The sequence below is a fragment of the Trachurus trachurus genome (genome assembly GCF_905171665.1).
Source record: "Trachurus trachurus genome assembly, chromosome: 11".
NCBI classification, from domain to species: Eukaryota; Metazoa; Chordata; class Actinopteri; order Carangiformes; family Carangidae; genus Trachurus; species Trachurus trachurus.
In genome coordinates this window covers 2,369,960-2,389,995 of record NC_139904.1, presented here as the reverse complement: position 1 = coordinate 2,389,995, position 20,036 = coordinate 2,369,960, and the positions used below count along the sequence as shown (strand labels likewise).

The 20,036-nt window shown below is 43.6% G+C and overlaps 1 protein-coding gene across 1 annotated transcript in view; it reads left to right on the top strand.

Annotated features, from left to right (window-relative positions):
- pou2f2a (POU class 2 homeobox 2a) overlaps positions 1-16,683 on the top strand; it is a gene marked incomplete at both ends in the record, with an annotated part of 85,181 nt that extends 68,498 nt beyond the window's left edge. The window contains 10 exons of the mRNA XM_083982144.1: positions 279-393; positions 1,237-1,328; positions 3,036-3,278; positions 4,393-4,534; positions 5,381-5,529; positions 8,401-8,598; positions 9,351-9,399; positions 10,513-10,660; positions 11,677-11,750; positions 16,310-16,683. Of these exons, the coding sequence (XP_083838270.1) occupies positions 279-393; positions 1,237-1,328; positions 3,036-3,278; positions 4,393-4,534; positions 5,381-5,529; positions 8,401-8,598; positions 9,351-9,399; positions 10,513-10,660; positions 11,677-11,750; positions 16,310-16,683 (1,584 nt within the window). The remainder of the gene's footprint in view (positions 1-278; positions 394-1,236; positions 1,329-3,035; positions 3,279-4,392; positions 4,535-5,380; positions 5,530-8,400; positions 8,599-9,350; positions 9,400-10,512; positions 10,661-11,676; positions 11,751-16,309) is intronic.
- Positions 16,684-20,036: the final 3,353 nt, after the last annotated feature.

Here is a 20,036-nt window from a genome sequence, read left to right as displayed (position 1 = left end):
ACAACAAAACAAAACTACAGTTGTAAAGGTAATGACATAATAGCTTATTACCTTATTTATTGATGAGGTAATGACTGTGGATGTGGACAGTAAAGTGGATCAGGTTGGACAGAGGACACGGTCCGCGGAGTTGTCGTTTAACTAACGACACAAATGCAGAATAATGTCGGGAAAATAACGTTTTTATTGAACGTGAAGAGTCACCAGTGTCACATCAGTGTCTGATAAACCTGATATGTTATTAAGTTATTGCATGTGTGTGTGTGTGTGTGTTGCAGGACATCCAGCAGCTGCTCCAGCTCCAGCAGCTGGTCCTGATGCCCGGTCATCCGCTCCAGTCTCCGGCCCAGTTCCTCCTGTCTCAGCCAGCACAGGCCCAGCAGCCTCAGCAGGGTGAGGACAACTACAGTGAAACTTTGTCTTTTTTTGTTCTCAGTGTAAACAATTAATGATCTTCATTCAGCGTTTTTAGCTTCTCACAAAGAAAATCCAATAAAAAATACATTAATGACGTCTTTAAAGCCCTTTAGTGTGCATTTTGTAGTAAAAATAGAGCTGCTTTACATACAGTCTGGATGATAGTGTAACAGATGAGCAGGAAGCAGCAGACAGGTTGAATGAAAAAATAGTTCCTGGTTGATTTATGCAAGATTTATGTCAACAGACAAACAAAACAAAAAATCAGATGATTAATAAACTAATGTAACAATAAAAGTGTAAATATGATTGCAATTTGTTAAAAAAAAAATAGAATAAATCACTTGGATGAAGATAAAAAACACACAGCAAGGAGACTGTCCTGCTGCAAGTCAGTGGTAAAAAGTAAAAGGCAGTCCCATACTGATGGGTCCGAGGCAGGGCCGTTGCTAGGAATTCTGGGCCCCCTGAAAGAATACTAAAGTGGGCCCCTGCCCCCTGACTTTTCCACTTTTATTTCTTAGACTACGTATGTATTATCATTTCTTATTTAGCCTACTTTGTTTTGATGCTAATGCAGCATTACTATGAGTATTAGTCAGGGTCTTATGCAGAATAATTCAGTCATACAAAGATTAGACTACTGGGTTTTCTGTGGGACCTACTGGGCGCTGGGCCCCTAGAGTTATCATCACCTTTCTCCCCTATACAACGGCCCTGGTCCGAGGTCCAATCACTTGGCTGCCCTGGAATCTGATTGGTCGGTTGATTTTATAAACTGTGTTTTTTTTTCCTTTTCTTTCTTTCTGTTTTTCACAGGTTTGCTCTCGACACCAAATCTGATCCAGCTACCTCAGCAGAGCCCCGGTGGACTCCTGACGTCACCACCTCGCCTGGGCCTCCAAGCACAGGTAAAGGGCGACGACGTCCTTTTTTTGAACCTCAAAAACGTAGCCTGTTTTGCTCTTCCGGTGGAATTTTATGTTTACGTTTCTATGGTTTCGGTAGTCGCAGTAAATGCATGGATTTTTTTTTTTTTTTTCATTGAAAATCTGTAAAACGCATGGATCATCACACCAGCTTTTAACAGTGGATCATCACACAAATTGACACCCGTGTTAAAAGCCAGCGTTAATAGATCCATGCGTTTACCGCAACTATGACAACGACTGAAAACCATGGAAACGTAAATGTAAAATTCCACTGGAAATGTAAAACCGGCTTCTCGGCCTCCGGCTCTGCTGTAACGTGACGCCTGAATGCATCGTCACACGTGTAAAGGGCCGTTCCGGGTTTTTTTGATTAGGCTGTGATGAAGCCGAGACGCCGGATGTAAATGAGGCAGATTTCATGCATCATGACGCTCGGCAATTAGTTAAATTCTCCTCCGGAAGCTCCTGAGGTCAAATTCCTGCTCTGTGTGTGTGTTTGTGAGAGTGTGTGTGTGTGATTTACCTGCTGTTTAGAATAAAAGGCGGACATGTTGATTTTAGCGCCTGATGTTTGTCACATCTGCATCGTTAGTCAGGACTCCCCGGGTCAAATTATTGTTTTCGTTTCCAGCATTTTTCACTTCCTCAGGGCTTAAAGTATTCCGGCACCGTGCCGGATCTCCGGCCTTTGAAAATTAAAAAAAAAACACACAATATTTGGCTGCACACAGAGAAGTTCATGGCTGGAGAAGACTGATGACAAAGACAAAGCTTAATGTGTCGTATGCAAGACAACCCTGGCCTGCCTGCGCGTACTGTAGGCAGTGATACGCCAAGTAGCGTCGGGTCTCTTGCCGCTGTTGACGTCGGCACAAACGAACCTGGTGGTACGAGCGGACGTAACGGCGCGCATTCGGTTTCGTTATTGGTTTTTTTTCCGTGCATGTCCGCAGCGCAACGCTGAACAAGGCCCTTGATTGGCTGGTCCAGACCCCTAGATTTACTGTAAAATATGAGATTTGTTTTTGCTCCCCACTAGACCAGTTGAGTTCAGTTTCATACACTCCAGCCATGCCTTGTTGCCTTACAATTAAGCTATAGGAACCTCAGTCAATACTCAATGTGCTTTTTTAAATCTGAAACAAATGTTCCCTTCATGTTCTTCTCAGAGTACACCAGAATGCTTCAATGTGTTAAAATCACATTTCATTTTTTTCTGGGGGGGAATGACCATTGTTGTGAGGTCAGACACACCTGGATTAATCAGTTTGTCTGTATGTAATAATGAAGCTGGCTTGAGCTCAGGAAGTAGTGGAGCTGTGCATAAAGCCCATTGTCATTAGATCTATTTTTGACATTTCCACTTTTTTTTTTACATAGTTTTCATACATTTCATGCATATATTGATGTTTTAGAGGTCTTGTAATGTCATGGAAACTTGTTGCCAAGTCATGGGAAAGTCATGATAATTTGTTGGTTAAAATGTGTATGAACCCTGTGTACATCACCAAGCACAATGCCAAAAAGTTGTTTGCTAAATTGCCTATAATGTGTAGGCTATGTGTCGGATCCACTGCACCCCGCTCCTTGGAAAAAAGTTCAGGCTCAGGATTTTTTTTTACTTTAAGCCCTGCTTCCTGGAGATGGAAAATCTAATTTTTCCTTTTCTCCGTCGTCACATCACAGAGGGAGAAGAGCAGCGATGTCGTGGTTGGAAGCAGCAGCGGCGGCGGCGGTTCGATAGTCGGCAGCAGCAGTGGAAGTGGTGTCGGTGTTGTGACGTCCGTCGGCGCCACGTCGGCCTCGGGCAGCGCCATGGCAACCTCGCTGAGCTCCGGCCACATGGGGGAGGAGCCCAGCGACCTGGAGGAGCTGGAGCAGTTCGCTCGCACCTTCAAACAGCGACGCATCAAACTGGGATTCACACAGGTGAGAGACGATGATGATGAAGAAGAGAGGAGGGGTCGCAGGTGTGTGTTAGTCAGTGGTGGACAGTAATGGAGTAAATTTACTTGAGTACTGTACTTAAAGGGATAGTAGCATTTTTTTTAAAGTGGGGTTGTATGATCTACAAATAGCCCCTAAGTACTTTAATTGCAGTAGAAGACTCTCTGCACTCCTCCCGTTAGCAACGCCAGCCCATAATAGCCCTGCCCAGAGATTTACAACATACAGTGTTGTGAACAGACCCAAAGAAACGGCCTATTTTCACGGCCTAAACACACAGTTCCATTGTTCGCTATAATATAATTTTTTCCAGCCCCTCAAAGTGCAGGAAAAACACAGTTTTTATTTGGACCTAAACCAACTCACGTATCCCTCCGCCCAGGGTTAGCGCCCGCCGATCAGCAGTTGGTTAGGTCCAAATAAAAACTGTGTTTTTCCTGCACTTTGAAGGGCTGGAAAAAATTATATTATAGTGAACAATGGAACTGTGTATTTTTTTTTCAGGTAAAACCTCTTTTAGGCCGTGAAAATAGGCCGTTTCTTTGGGTCTGTTCACAACACTGTATGTTGTAAATCTCTGGGCAGGGCTATTATGGGCTGGCGTTGCTAACGGGAGGAGTGCAGAGAGTCTTTTACTAAGGGGCTATTTGTAGATCATACAACCCCACTTTAAAAAAAAATGCTACTATCCCTTTAAGTACATATCCAGAGGATTTGTACTTTACTTGAGTATTAGATTTCTTTGGTACTTATTACTCTTACTTGAATACATTTCCAAGACAAATATTTTGTACTTTTACTGGAGTTAATTAGTAGGAAGGCTGAAAAGTACTGGTTACTTTCAGGTCTTTTTCTAAACTCCTATTGGACACAAGCTGTGTTTGTCAGAGAAGGAAACCCTAACCCCTAAAAGCAGCACATCAGTGCAGCTGCTTTCAAAGAGTTCATTCTCACTAACAAGAGTTAAAAGCTCCTTACATTCATTTAGAAACAATTAGAGTCATTCATTGATGTGGACAATAAGAAACTCTGTCCATCTCTGGTGTTAGTGTGTCATGACATGTTTGTGTGTTGTGTGTGTGTGTGTGTCCGTCAGGGAGACGTTGGCGTGGCGATGGGAAAACTGTACGGCAACGACTTCAGTCAGACGACCATCTCTCGCTTCGAGGCGCTGAACCTGAGCTTCAAGAACATGTGCAAACTGAAGCCGCTGCTGGAGAAGTGGCTGTGTGACGCCGGTGAGTCGGACGCCTCCACCTGCACCTGAACACACCATCTACACCTGACGTTAAGAAAAATATGCAGTTAAAGGGATAGTTCAACGTTTTGGCAAATTGGCCCATTGTCATAATCCCTATAGTCATAGCAGTAGGTTTGTTACCTTTAATTGTCGGTGCAAGCTGTTTTTAGAACGGTGGAGCAGAGCCGTGAGCTGCTCAGAGCTACGCTACGGAGGCTCATTATGGGATTTCTTGGTTTCCCTCATCAAACTCATCAAATACACAATCCAACAACTCCACAACGCTCTGGTAGACAAGTTGTGACCTGCACATTCACCACGCTATGAGATAATAACACAACGTTACCAGACAGAGTTGTTTTAGAGGGAAATACAGAGACTGTTGATGAAAAACTGTCCCTGAAGGCAACGTGCATCAGCAGTTTTGCATGAATTTCCCTCTAAAACAACTCTGTGTGGTAACGTTGTGTTATTATCTCATAGCGTGGTGAATGTGCAGCTCACAACTTGTCCACCAGAGCGTTGTGGAGTTGTTGGATTGTGTATTTGATGAGTTTGATGAAGGGAAACCAAAAGAAATCCCATAATGAGCCTCCATAGCGTAGCTCTGAGCAGCTCACGGCTCTGCTCCGCCGTTCTAAAAACAGCTTGCACCGACAATTATAAAGGTAACAAACCTACTGCTATGACTATAGGGATTATATGGCAATGGGCCAATTTGCCAAAATGTTGAACTATCCCTTTATAAGCAAATCTGCATCTGTTGTTCCTGCTCAGGTTGACACAGAAAACAACAGAAAGACTCATGAATATGAACATAAACCTCTCCCTTCTCCTCTGACAGAGACCATGGCGGTGGACAACATGCTGCCCAGCCCCTCCTCCCTCTCCTCCCCCATGCTGGGGATCGAGGGGTTGCCGGGCCGACGCAGGAAGAAACGCACCAGCATCGAGACCAACGTGCGAGTCGCCCTCGAGCGAAACTTCCACTTGGTGAGAGAACAAAGCTCCGTTGCTACTGCACTTAAATATACACCATACAGAATAAGTCTGGTGGCAATTCATTAAAATAAAAAGGCTAAAGTCACTAAATATGATTAAAAAAACGTGCATAAAAACATAAAAGAATCAAGTTTAAACTATAAATCATGAATATTGATTGTAATGTATTTTCTGAAATCGTGTCAGTCAAAATAACATTTATACGTTTTATATTACGGTATGTATATTGACAGCAGAGTACGGAAGCCCTGAGTGGCCAAACATTCATATATTTTATTTCATAACAGAATCGTTTTCTCAAATCGACGTTTTTTTCCTGATATAACGACATCATTAATCAGAGATGTGTCAGAGATTTCCGTCACACTTTAGCTGTCGATCAGCGTCTCTCGGTCATCAATCATCCTGTATCCATGGAGACGGCCAGCTCCTAGCAGCTGGTCAGTTCTGTAGTTAACGACATCATCAGGCTGAAGCCTCGTTAACCTCCTCTCAGACACTAATGTGTTTATGGTTTGTTTGAGAGACATGAAGCTGACGTGAAAAACAGACGCTGGTTTTGTTTTCTACAGATCTTCAATTAATTATGACATCATCATATGTTTGAATGTTTGGCCACTTAGGGCCTCCGTAGCTGAGTGGCCGCTGATTTTATCTGTGCATCTGATAAAGTGGATATTGAGTTACACTGTTGCTATATTACATTACATTACATTACATTATATTATATCATATTATATTATATAGATCAGTGTTTCCTCCAGGATTTTTTAAAAGAGTGGCGGCGAGGGTGGTCTGATCGACGGGGGGGGGGGGGGGGGGGGGGGGGGGGGCGCGCGAGACCGGATCGTCGACTAGTCGCTGATGACATCATTCATATTTTTCCCATCATAACTAAAATCCCAGGAGCAGGGAAATGCTCTGCAACAATCTGTATTCACTGACTGACAGCTCATGCACAGAAATTAGTCCACAGTACAGCAGCTTCATAAACAACAAACTGTAAATCAGTTTGTTTTTTGTAACATATAGGCCTACAGGTGCAAAAGAAAATACTGTAGCTACTGTTCATTAAACAATTAGGGAGGAAAACGACACACAGGCCTCGTCACCATCACAGTCCTGCTCAGTCACAGTTTCACTCACAGTTTTTGTTTTTTCTGGTTGGTTGCTGCTGTTGTTGTGCGCGACGTAAAGCTGTCGATATGAGCGGAGTTTTTTTTTTTTTTTTTAATTGCCGGCAGCCCGACCCACTGCCCGCGGAAGCGGCAGCTTCTCCTGCTCTCTCTCTCCGCGCCGGTCAAACATCGACCCGTCTGTAGGCTACTCGGTTTTCCACACACACAGGTCCGTCTCTAGCGCTGTATGTATGGATGTGTGTCTTGTGTGCAGACGCAACTGACAAATATTTATAGACGGACAAGCAAAGTTAATCATCATTTATTTTATTTTGAAAATTGACCGGATTCTCTCGCCTTTTCTGTGCCTGACTTCCTGTCTGGTACGCGCTCGTTCTATCCAGCTTGACTGCGCTCGTATTTTTTTCATTCAGCGCACTCAGCTGTTGTTTCAAGCCGCTACTCTTGTAGCCTACTGTTACATGATCAGCGACTAGTCGACGTCATGCTCAAAACGTCATTGTGGAGCAGGGGACTAGTCTGTGCAACCCCTAGTGGAAAACCTGCTTTACATTGTTTTAACATTAATAAAAAAAAAAAAAAAAAAAAAATCATCATTCTGAAGGTGTGGCGGCTTTTATTTTGCCGTGGCGGTGCGCCACGATCAATTACATGTAGCGGAAACCCTGTAGATCAATGAACAGCTCAGGTTTTCATAGCACATTTTATTATTCAACTGTTTCAAGGATCAACAGTTTCTTTTTCACAGATAGAAATACACAGCAGATATCACTCTCTTGGTTTACAGTCACTATATAATATAATATAATATAATATAATATAATATACATCATCTCAAGACATACTGTTTTTGTTTTGATGTTACGGTGTAAAAAAAACTGGACTGTTGCATTTTGCATTTTCCATGTTGTAGTTGCTGTGATTCTGCAGCAATGTACAAAATATAAGACAAGATAATCCTTCATTCGTCCATTATGTATGTGTGTAAGAAAGAAAGAAAACAAAAATTGATGTAGGATGAAAATCAGATGTGTAGTCTGGTAACAAACAAGTGGATATTGAGTTGCACTGTTGCTGTATTATATTATATTATATTACATTACATTACATTACATTATATTATATTATATTATATTATATTATTACAATGAACAGCTCAAGTTTTCATAGCACATTTTATTATTCAACTGTTTTAGGGATCAACAGCTTATTTTTTTCCCTTTAATGAAGCAGCTTTATTATGATTTTTTTTTCTTGATTTTTTAAATCACAGATTGAAATAGACAGCAGATATCAATCTCTTGGTTTACAGTCACTGTCATAAAATATACAGTGTCTCAAGACATACTGTTTTTGATTTGATGTTACGGTGTTTAACTATCCGCTGAAAACAAAAACTGGACTGTTGCATTTTGCATTTTCCATATTGTAGTAGCTGTGATTCTGCAGAAATGTGCAAAATATACATGTATATGTTAGATAAGATAAGATAAGATAAGATAAGATAATCCTTTATTAAAGAAAACAAAAATTGATGTAGGATGAAAGTTGGATGTGTAGTCTGGTAACAAACAGGTGCATTTGCAGACTGGAAAACTTTCTCCTAACTTCTCCATGGTCTCTGTGGCCTGTTCCCTCTCTGTTCCCTCTCTGTTCCCTCTCTTCCCTCTCTTCCCTCTCTATTCCCTCTGTTCCCTCTCTGTTCCCTCTGTTCCCTGCTCAGAACCCAAAGCCTACCTCTGAAGAGATCCTGCTGATGGCGGAGCAGCTGACCATGGAGAAGGAGGTGATCCGCGTGTGGTTCTGTAACCGCCGGCAGAAAGAGAAGCGCATCAACCCGTCCAGCAGCACCACGCCGCCGCTGCCCAGCCAGACCTCGCCCATCGGGACGCACAAAGCCCCCTGCTACAGCCCGCACATGGTACGCTCCGACAACGCCTGCAGCTTCACCTCAGTGTGTGTGTGTGTGTGTGTGTGTTAGGGATGCACATGATTAACCGTTGAACCGTTAACCGATAACAAGAACTTTGACCGATTAATACTATCGGTTATTTATTTATTTTATTAGGTCCTTATGTCGTCAACTCATGGGGGCGTGTCGACACGTGCAGAGTTCACCTGCCTTTAGTCATATTTTGCAGCAAAAAGTTACACAGGAGGACTGACAGTAGGAAGATCAGACAATAAATGTAACCTACACGGACATAGATGTGCATCACCTGCAACAACAGCACTGAAAAAAAAAAAAAAAGAGGACGTCGCTGCTCTCCAGCCTGTTCACCTGCAGCTCTCCTGCAGCTCCACAGAGGAGCTGTCAGAGGAGCTCTGCTGCTCCTTCAGCCTGGTGTTTGGCTGCACTTTGTATAAAAACAGTTCTACATTGGACGATCTAACCTCCATATGAACGCGATCAGCTGAGACAGAGCGCACTGATCAGCTGTCGCGGCGCACGTGTGTATTTAACGGCAAAAAAAAAAAATGGAGCGATCAAATTTTTTTTTTTTTTTTTTTTTTGCCGTGCGCCACAAGCTTCTTAATCTTATCGGTTAATGGTTAATAATCCGTTAACGAGCGTTGGTTATCGGTCAGAAATTTTTTTTTAAATGTGCATCCCTAGTGTGTGTGTGTGTGTGTGAGATGTGAGGAGTTGACGTGATGTTGTGTCTCTTCCAGATCTCCAGTCAGGGTCTGTCCCAGGTCACCACCAGCCTCAGCACAACAGGTGAGCGCAGATGAATCGTTATTAAGAGACTCACTTTGCAGCACATTATCACATTGCAATGAATGACAATAGTCCATTAAAACTTTAGCCTCTTTTAAAATGTACTACTTTAACTTACTTTAAGCCACACACTCCATTCAACTTGTGAAATCTTCACAAGACTTTCAGCTAGCATTCAAACAGCTTAGATTTATGGCAGTATAGAACTCATGTGATTTTATTATCTCTGTGGCCTAGTGGCAGAGTAAAGGTTTAATGATCATGAGGTCATGGGTTCGGTCCCTGCCTCAGTCAAGTCAAGTCATTATTTAACTTTCAACTATTCAGCTGTCATTGGACAGTCTTTGATTCCTGATAGTATCACTCACTTAGACATGTTTCTTGCATGTCATTCCACATGTATTCTTCTTTCTAGTTACTCGTTGTTGTTCAGAGCCCAGAGGTCGGTGACGGGAAGATGAAACCACTCTTGATGTTATAGTTTTTTCGGAGGGGAAAAGTTCATGTTTTGTTTTATCAGTGTTTTTTTTTTTTGATGAAACAGTTGTTAAATGAAAAGTTTAAAAAAAGCAGGGGATTTATAGAGAGCCTAGGCAGAAGCAGGAAGTAACGTTGCCATCGGACCTCAATTCGGAAAAAATTTCCATGTAAGTGAACGGGAGTCAAAATTTTATTTCGTGATCTGATTGAATTGTGTTATGAGAAAAATATCTGACCTCTGACCTGTTTAAAACATCACGTTTAATGGCGAGAAATCAGCAGTTTGTTGTAAAACTATTAGCCTATAAATGCCGCCCTTTCCCGTGCACAATACAATACAATACATTCTTCCGTTGCCTTTTTACGACAAACTGCTGATTTCTTGGCATGAAACGTGATGTTTTAAACAGGTTAACGTCAGATATTTTTCTCATGACACAATTCAATCGGATCATGAAATAAAATTTTGACTCCCGTTCACTTACATGGAGATTTTTTCCGAATTGAGGTCCCATGGCGAGCTTCACTTCCACTTCACTATGGGCTGTGGCTGCACAGGTGTGACAGGTGAGCCAACAGGTTAACAAAACATTTACTACTTTCTTCTTTTTCTTCTTCTTCTCCTCTTGGCAGTCGGCAGTTCGTCCCCCTCGGTGCCGTGTCCCATGACCCCCGTCAGCTCGGCCGCCGTCGGCTCCACCTCCTCCTCTGTGACTCCTCCTCCTCACAGCACAGCTAGCCCCGCCCCCCCCGGCCTCGGGGCCCACGGCCTCAACACCGGGTGAGGGACCGCTGCTTTTTTATTTTATTTATACAAGAAAACTCATGAAAACTATTGGAGGCTGCCGACGTTGTTCAGCTCATGACTCAGATCAGTGATTGTACAAAAACACAACATGGTCACAACAACTTAAAAGTCTCTGATGACAATAATCAGAATCACAAATCACAGAAACAGATTTTATTAATAACAAGTAGTTATTAATACACATTAGAGGTGTGTGTGCAGACAACAAGGAGCTGCACTTAACAAAAAATACAACAAAGAAAACAAGAAACTATAGTAGAAAGTGTCAAAACATCCTACAAGACACAGTTAAAGGTGAAATGCAAATATGTGTAGAAAATATAGAAATATATAGAAAGAAGTATAGAAAGTTGAATTATGACATCAATAAAAACCTTGAATTTTATTTGTTTTAAGACATTTAAAAACGTTTTATTTTTATTTTTTTTACTCAAATACTGAGCTGTAAAATTAAAAACACATGAACACATGAACTGATCATGAAGAGAATCAGCAGCAGCTCAGGGACAAGGACTGAAGCAGATCTTTGTCGTTGTCTCTTCTGAACAAAAACACAACATTTCGAGGCTGTGAGCTGTTTTTGAACGACTCAAAGCTTAGGAGCTCTTTAGAAAATGCTTTGTTATTTAATCAGATGTTTTCAAAGAGAGACCTGAGAACAAGAAGCAAAAATGACAAGAAAGATGACAGAAGGAAATTAGAAGAAACTACTAATGAACAAAAACATTTATAAACAACTTTAAAATCTCAGAGGAAACGTCAGACTGTGGTTTTATATTTAAATTTTATATTTGTATAGTTTTTATAGTGTATTGTAGTGTAGCGAGACAAGAAAACAACATCTGGAAACATCTATAGGAGCTGCTACAGGCAAAAAAAAAAAAAGAAAGTGATGAGTGTGTTGAGTTTATATGAGTTAATCTAACAATTGCTCTGTGTGTGTGTATCTTTGTGTGTGTGCGTGACTTTATGGTGGATTCACATTTCAGAAACACAATGATGGGAGTCAGCACAGGGATGAACCAGGCCCTCCTCGGCGGAAATCCCCTGGCGACCATGCAAGGTGTGTGTGTGTGTTAGTGTGTGTGTGTTAGGCCTCCAGCGCCACGTCACACTCTTCACCTCTCTCCATTTTCATTTTCTAAAAAAGAGCTCCTCTTCTCCTCTTCTTCTCCTTCTTCTTCTTCCCATTCTTGACTAAAATGAGTTTCTGGTGGCCGACAGCGTTGCCGCGGCGCCCGTCTCCTCCTCAGCACTAAACTTTTCTGAATCACTCAGTGTGATGAAAGATTCAATTTGAGTCTCACACAATGCCGCCGCGGCCATTATCACCGAGCGACAAGAAAGAGCCCTCGTGGCGAAGCTTAGTCAGCTTACAGTCAACAGTCCAACGGGCTCAATCCGTCCTCCTCAATGCGCCGCCGCTTCCCGCCGCTTCCCGTCGCTTCCCGCCGCTTCCCACCGCCTCGGAGAGCAGCTTCCTCTTCTCCAAATCAATTAAGCATCACAAATAAGCTCATCTTTGAATCCGTCACGTGCTCCATCTCCCTATAGCGCCGCAGATTCACAGCCGGCCTCTTTTCTCCCACCGCCGCCGCTCTGTTCAACGCCGCCGTCCTCGGGGCGCATGAAGGAGCTGATGATGGAGGTTACAGCGCGTTAGGGGAAACTGCAGCCGTGGCAACGAAGAATAAGGAGGAAAGAGGACAGAGGAGGGATTCAGACGTTTAAGAAAAGGATTTTTCTGCTGTGATTCCCTCCAGGTTCAGTCTGGAACTGAGACGTCAGCAGGAGACACTGAACTCTCCTCGGTCTCCGTCCAGTAATCACTTAGTAGTCCATCAACAGGCAGTTAATTGGATTTTTTATTTTTATTTTAAAGAAACATTTATTATTGAAAATCTCCTGGTTTTTCTTTGTCCTCCATCTCCATCAGTTGGCTCGGCGTCTCTTGAGACGTCGCCTCAGGCTTTACACATTTGTGACGGACTTTATCATCATTTTATAGGAGCAGAGGGTTTTTTTTAAATTGCGGGAGGTGTGGGGCATCTTCAGATAATTTCATGGTATCACAACCAGAAGATGAAAACTCACAACTACACAACTCTACTTCAAAGATCAGAGGCAGCTTCTTTTTTAAAAAAAAAAAAAAAGTAGGCTACATTTGTGTAGCCTCGTAAACCAGCCTCTCGCGGAAGTGCATTTCATTTCATTCCGAGGGAGAGTCTGGCCTCATCCCCATTCTAAGCGTTTGGACTGAAACCCTCAGAAGGCCGAGCCAATCAGCGTCGCCCGCTGTGATTGACACAGCACGTTGGCCAATCAGGGACCGACTGGTGCAAAGCCCCGTCACTACACCAACTTGCTGATTGGCTGAATGGGGTTGTCTGTCAACGCTACTACTCCCGCCCAGCTCCCGCCCACCCCAAACGCTTAGAGGGGGGATGAGGCCAGACTCTCCCGAGAAATAAAATGAAATGCAGTTCCGCGAGAGGCTGGTTTACGAGGCTAACATTTGTGTGCCTTTATTTTGAAAGTGAACGAACGAGTGTTTAGCTAGGCAGTTTAGCTAATAGGCCTATCATATTTTTCACGCCACTATCACCGTTTAGACAAATCTGAAATGATTGAAGAAACATTACTATTTCTGTGTGCACGAGCAAAGTAGTTTTGTGTTGCTTGCTATGTGTTGTATTTATTCAGTTTGGGGGAATCACGGTGTCTAGAAAGCATCAGAGGCTGCAGCTGACAGAGACAGCTAACGGTAGCTAAGCTAATGGCGGTAGCTAAGCTAACAGCAGGACGTCAGCTGTTAAAACCCTCCCGTTGTCGGACACGACATGAAACTACTCCAGTTAGCTCAGTCATGTTGCAACTCAGATATCCGCTGGAAAAAAAAGTTTTTCATGGACCGTTTATTGAGTCACTGAGTTATTAAAGTTAAACAGGTAGCTAACGGTTAGCCCTGACAATTTACGATAACCATGACTAAAAACGTGCACACAGAATTAGTAATGTTTGTCCAATCATTGGTTTTATAAACTTTACAAACATCAGATTAGTCTAAATGGTGATAAAGTGACGTGAAAAATGAGAAACTCTCATCTGTCACTATTGCTCTCATGCTGGTTTTCTACCCAGAAGTATGTGATTCGTTCTATAAGATGGGCAGCAAAGGACTGTGGGTCAGACTCGAACCTGTGGCCACAGCAGTTTCTTTAGGTCAGTTCAGGTGAATCTAAAGTGGGCGGAGACTAAACATCAGTCAGTGTGACCGGTTAGGGGGGCGGAGCTTATAATGACACAAAAACAACACAGCGGTATAATATGATTGGTTGGTTGGTTGGACTCGCCAAAATAAAACAGGAAGTGAAAAAAATAAAATATAAAGCAAATGCAGCAACATTAAAACGTTTAATTCCCTGTAAAGATAAAACAGATGTTGGATTTTAAAGTCGCTACTTCCTGTTTGACACAACAAAATAAAAGCCCCATGATCTTCATCATCTTCATCTTCATCTTCATCACCTCCAGTGGCGCCACCAGGATTCAATTTCAATGTACGCACAGAAACGGCAAATAGGCTACATACAACAATTTTTTTTTTCGGGGGGGGGGGGGGGGGGGGGGGTTGCGTTGCTGTGCTTATCATGCCACGTAGCAATGGGACTTGTCGCTCATTAATATACTGCACAACTGAAAATATTGTTGCGACCCCGCAGTAATGTTGTTGTTATGATGTTTAAGTTGTGTGATTCCTGACTGACTGTGAATGTGTACGGGCAGGTAGCGTATGGTTGGATGAGAAACTGAGGGGCCGGGGTGAGTGTGAGGAAGTGAGAGCTGTCAGATAAGTTTGTGTTATGTTGTTGTAGTTACGTCGGCTCGGACGCTACAATATCAATAACAACGTGTGCTTAACATAGACGTCGGACGCAAAATAGCCGCGGAGCGGAGCAGTTTCCTTTCGGTGCCGTTAACAGATTGTGCCAGATGCGCCAGAGCGCGCACCTCTGTGCCAGGCTTGCGCTCTGCAGCGGTTTGTGTTTACTCATTTTAACAGAGCGCGTGAGAGATTAACACACATTCACACAGGCTACACACACATACGGGTTACACATACACAGTGGGTGCTCAACAGTGGGTGCTCAACCTGGAATCGGCGCCTATGAGTCCATAATTGCGGTGCAGACGAGTGAGTTTGGAGCTAGAGAGAAGAGACCGTCATTATCGCTGCTCTGCTGCGTGTTTGTGATCGTGGGTTTGGATCTCTTTTTTTTCAAATGCCTGGAAAAGGCTCAACTGTCTTTTTGACATTTCTATACTGGACCGGGCGTAATCATCACATAGCGGTAGTGTAATAGGCGCCAGAAATCAAAAAGAGACAGATGACATGACGTAAACGACAATCACTGGCTTTTACGTTAGGCTTCAGTGATTGGTTTAACAATCAATGAACTCAGCACGTTTAGCCTGTTACAAACAACAAGCGTCTTTATCACACCCCCTCAAAATAAACAAAATTGCTTCTTTTTTTTCACCTATATATGAAAAAAATTGTACGCACAGTGCGTACAGGATTCCGGCTGGCGGCGCCACTGATCACCTCCACATGATGTGTTGACTGTTTCCTGTTGTTCCCGATGCGTTCACTGACTCTTTCTCTCTTTCCTTCCCCCTCTACTTCTTTCTCTTCAAATTATCTCTCCTTCTCGTCCTCCTCTCACTCTCTCCATCCTTCTCTTCACCTCCTCCACTTCTGCCCTCCTCACTTTTTCTTTTGCTCTTTCTTCTCTTTGTCACTTTGTCCTTTTTCTTTTCTTGTTTTCCATCTTTCCTCTTGACACTTTTTATTTTCATCTCCTCGTCCTCATTTCCTCTTGACCTTTGTCTCTTCTCTTTCAATCATCCTTACTTTCTCTCCACCTCCCCCCTTCTCCTCCTCCTTCCTCTCCTCTTCCTTTCCTTCTCTCCCTTTCCTCCTCAACTCCTCTGCTTCCTCTCCTCCTCCTCTTCCTCTCCTAATCGCCCTTGCTTTCCTCTTCCTCCTCCCCTCTCCTTCCTCTCCTCTTTCTTCATCCCTCCTCTCTTTGTCTTTCTCTCCTCTTCCTGTCCTCCTTTTCCTCGCTGTCCTCTCTTCCTTTTCCTCTTCCCCTCCTCCTCCTGCTCTTCCCCCTCTTCTCCTCTTCCTCTTGTCTTCCTCCTCCTCCTCTTTTCCTCCTCCTCTTTCTCTCCTCTCCCTCTCCTTCCTCTCCTCTTTTTCTATTCATCTTCCTCTTCCTCACCTCCTTCTATTCCATTCCTCTCCTCCTCTTCCTCTTCCTCTCCTCCTCTTCCATTCCTCTTCTCCTCCTCTCCCTCTCCTTCCTCTCCTCCTCTTCTTCCATTCACCTTCCTCTGACTCCCCTCCTCTCCTCTCCTCCTCTCCTCTCCTCCTCCTCTCCCTCCTCCTCTCCTCTTCCTCCTCCTCTCCTCCTCCTCCTCCTCTCCTCCTCTTCCTCCTCCTCCTCTCTTCCTCTCCTCCTCCTCCTCCTCCTCTCCTCTCCTCCTCCTCCTCTCCTCCTCCTCTTCCTCCTCCTCTCCTCCTCCTCCTCCTCCTCCTCCTCTCCTCCTCTTCCTCAGCCCTGGCAGCCAGCACCGGTCATCAGCTTCTGGATGGCGGCGCGGCCGGCCACATGCTCCTAGGTGGACCCGGCGGTCGCTCCCTCTTCCTCAACCACCCACACTCCCTCCTCCCCATGGTGACCACCGGCTCCATGGCAACCGCCTCCATGATGACCGCCTCCATGGCAACCGCCTCCACGGGCCTGGTCAGCAGCAGCAGCAGCGGCGGCGTCGGCGGCGTCGGCGGCGTCAGCCTGTGTGTCCCGAGGCCGTCGTTGATGAGCCCGACCTCGTGTCCCGAGGAGTCGGTCTCTCCCTGTTCGAGCCCCGCCTCCTTCTGCTCCTTCAGCGAGGCCTCGCCGCCGCCGCTGGGGGGCGCCATGGCCGACTGATCCCTGATTGACCAATCAGAGGACGAGGAGGAAGAGGAAGAGGAGGAGGAGGAGGAGCGAGCAGAGGAGTGTTAAAGGAGCTTTATTATTAAAATCTTAAAAAATGTTACAACCTCGCCTTTCAACCAAAGCCATCTCTCTGTCTGATCCATGTGAGTCGTCTCTCTGTGCCGTTTCCTCGCCGCCGCCGTCGCCGCCCGAAGCCAAAAATACACAAAGACGGACGAGAGGAAGGACGCACAGAGAGAGAGAGAGGGAGGAGCATGGAGAGGATAGAGAGAGAGAACTGCAGAACGGAGGGGAAGAAATCTGAAACCAAATAATAATGATCTAGAGCTGGAGAGGTGGTGGCAGCGAGGAGCGAAGGAACACCACGCTGAGAGGAAGGAGAGAGAAAAACAAAACCGAGCCGTGGAGGACGAGGGCATGAGGGATGAGAAGTGAAGAGACTTGTCTAACAAGCTGGAGGAGGGAAGGAAGGAAGGAAGGAAGGAAGGAAGGAAGGAAGGAAGGAAGGAAGGAAGGAAGGAAGGAAGGAAGGAAGGAAGGAAGGAAGGAAAGCGGCTGCAACCAAATTAAAAGATAAAAAGAAAGAAAAGCGAAAGATGCTGAAGAGGAACACACACCTACAAAGACAAAGAAATGAAAAACCAAAATCTCCAAATACCAAAAAACTGAGAACCAAAAAAAAAAAAAAAACGAACAAAAAAAAAACAATAAACGGAGAGAAAAGCTTTAGTTCAAAAAGACTTTTTACATCCTGATCTGTCCAGGACCCGTCACAGCGCCACGTCACTCCACTTCATACCAAACTTTATTATTTTTTTTTTTCCATTTTCACACATCGACTTTTTTATTTTTTTTATTTTTTATTAATATGAATCGTTGGACAAACACGCTCAGTTTGATGTTTTACAGCTGATCCCACATTGCAGGGTGTCGACCTACCTCTCTCTCTCTTTACAGCTTTACCACCATGAATCTACCTTCTCATCACCACACAAGTGTTTGTTTGTTTGATTGATTGATTGTTGGTTTGTTTTACTAGTGTTTACTAGTGTAATTATTATTATTACTATTGCCGTCAGGTAAAGATGCCAAATCCATACACGCTGTCGTGTGTAAATATGACTTTTGAGGAAATAGAAATCCACTCAAAGAACGAACGAACGAACAAAGAGTTCGATCCAGGTCCAGGTTTTTTTTTTTTTTTTTTTGAGCTGCAGATTTTTTAAGGATTATTTTTCGTCTCTTTTTCATTATCATCATCATCATCATTGTGTCTTTAATGTTGCTCAAACCAAAGTACACACACCTCCTGACAGTGTTCATCCTGCCTGCAGAGGAAAACACACACACACACACACACACTGTTTTTTGTATGTTATTTACCTTCTTTTATATATTTATTCATTAATTTATTTATTTATGATCGCTCCATCCATCCATCGCTCCATCGTCATGTCATTGTTCCAGACTACTCTTCATCCTCCTCCTCCTCCTCCTCCTCCTCCTCCTCCTCCTCCTCATCCAGACCAGACCAGACAGTCACTCTTCGATACCAAAGCATCATCGCCTCTGGCAGCGGCGTCTCTCTGGGTTTCGCCCGCGAGACGAAGTGTCCAGACAAAAAAAACCTCAGCAGTGTCAAAGGGAAAAACACACACACACACACACACACACACACACACACATATACACACATAAGAAAGAGTCCAAACCAAAAAAAAAAAGAACAAAAGAAAGAGGTGAAGCACCGGCGTTCCCCTTACTGCCCCCAAACCCCTGCCCTCTATCCCTCCATCCCTCCCTCCCTCCCTCCCATCTGCCCCTCTCCTTTGTCTCCAAAGATCGGATCAAAGGGCCAAAAGAAAAGAGGAGAAGGAGGAAAATGCAGGAGGAGAAGTAAAGAAGAAGGAGAAGAAGTGGTCAGGAGCTGAGGAGCCAAAAAAAAGCTGCAGGGGGAAGAAAATAAGAAAAAGAGGAAGAGGAGAAGGAGGAAGAGGAGGAGGAGGAAGAAGAGGAGCAGGAGGAGAAGGAGGTGCGCTCAGAGCAGCGGACCAAAAAACCAAAAAGTACTAACCCAAAAAACCAAAAGCTACTACTACTGCTACTTAATGTAACGAGTGACTGAACTGAAAAACGAAACCAAATACAAACAAAGAGGAGGAGGAAGAGGGGGAGGAAAAAGAGGAGGAGGAGGAGGAAGGAGGAGGAGGAGGAGGGAAGGCCCTGTCTGTCTGTCCGTCTTTATAACTGTGCTGTTTGCTGTTTCCTGTATCGACAGACGGAAATCGCTCCCTCTATCCATCCGTCCTTCCCTCCATCCCTCCCTCCATCCCTCTCTCCGCCGGAGACCTCGGCTTTGTTCTCACTTTGTTTTTTTTTCCTGGACGGATAAAAATATGGAGTAACCTCAACAAAAAAACTGACTCTGAGAGTATATATATTTTTGTTTTTTGCTTTCCATAGTGTGTCTGTTAACTGATGTATGGATTTGTCTCATTGCTTTCTACTTATTACGCGGCGGGATGGAGGGATGGAGGGAGGGAGGGAGGGAGAGGGAGGTTACTATAGGTCGGTTGGTTGGTTGGTGGGTTTCATATCTTCTTGTCTCTTCGGTTGTGCTCTGGGTTTTTTTTTATTTTATTTTATTTTATTTATTTACATTTTGGAGATAACTGTGAAAATGTAGCTTCCAAGATGAAAAAAAAAAAAAAACATTTTAGTTTTAGTTCCGAATGTCGTGAAAAAGCCAAAACTGAAAAACCAAAACTTTTTAGATACACAACCAAATAGAACAAACAAAACCAATGCACAAAGCTGTACGAGTGGAAAAGTGTGTGTGTGTGTGCATGTGTGCATGTGTGTATGTGTGTGTGTGTGTGTGTGTGTGTGTTAAAGTTGATTCTCTTGCATACGAACCAAACAGTCAAAAAAACACACAACTCATTTCTGTCTGTCACTTAAAAACACATCGGTGGACAGAACAACACAAGTCACTGAACTCATTTCAGACGGTTTAAAGCTGAACTCTGCTCGTTTTCAACCTCATTTACTTTTTTAACAAACAATTCCACATGTGATTTATTGTTAATATACAAAAAAACACACACAAAACTCCCATTAACTCCCACTGAAAAGATTCATTTCAATCACTCTGACCGACAGAGACGAAAAAACTGCGGAAAATCTGGACAAAATCTGAACGAAAAATCCGGATGAAAAATAAAGAAGTAAAATCCGGAATAAAACTGCAGGCTACATGTGGAAAAATATATTTTCTTGTTAAATTTTTTTATTTAATCTCAGAATCCTGATTTTAAAAAGTCAGAATTCACAGTTTAAAGTCA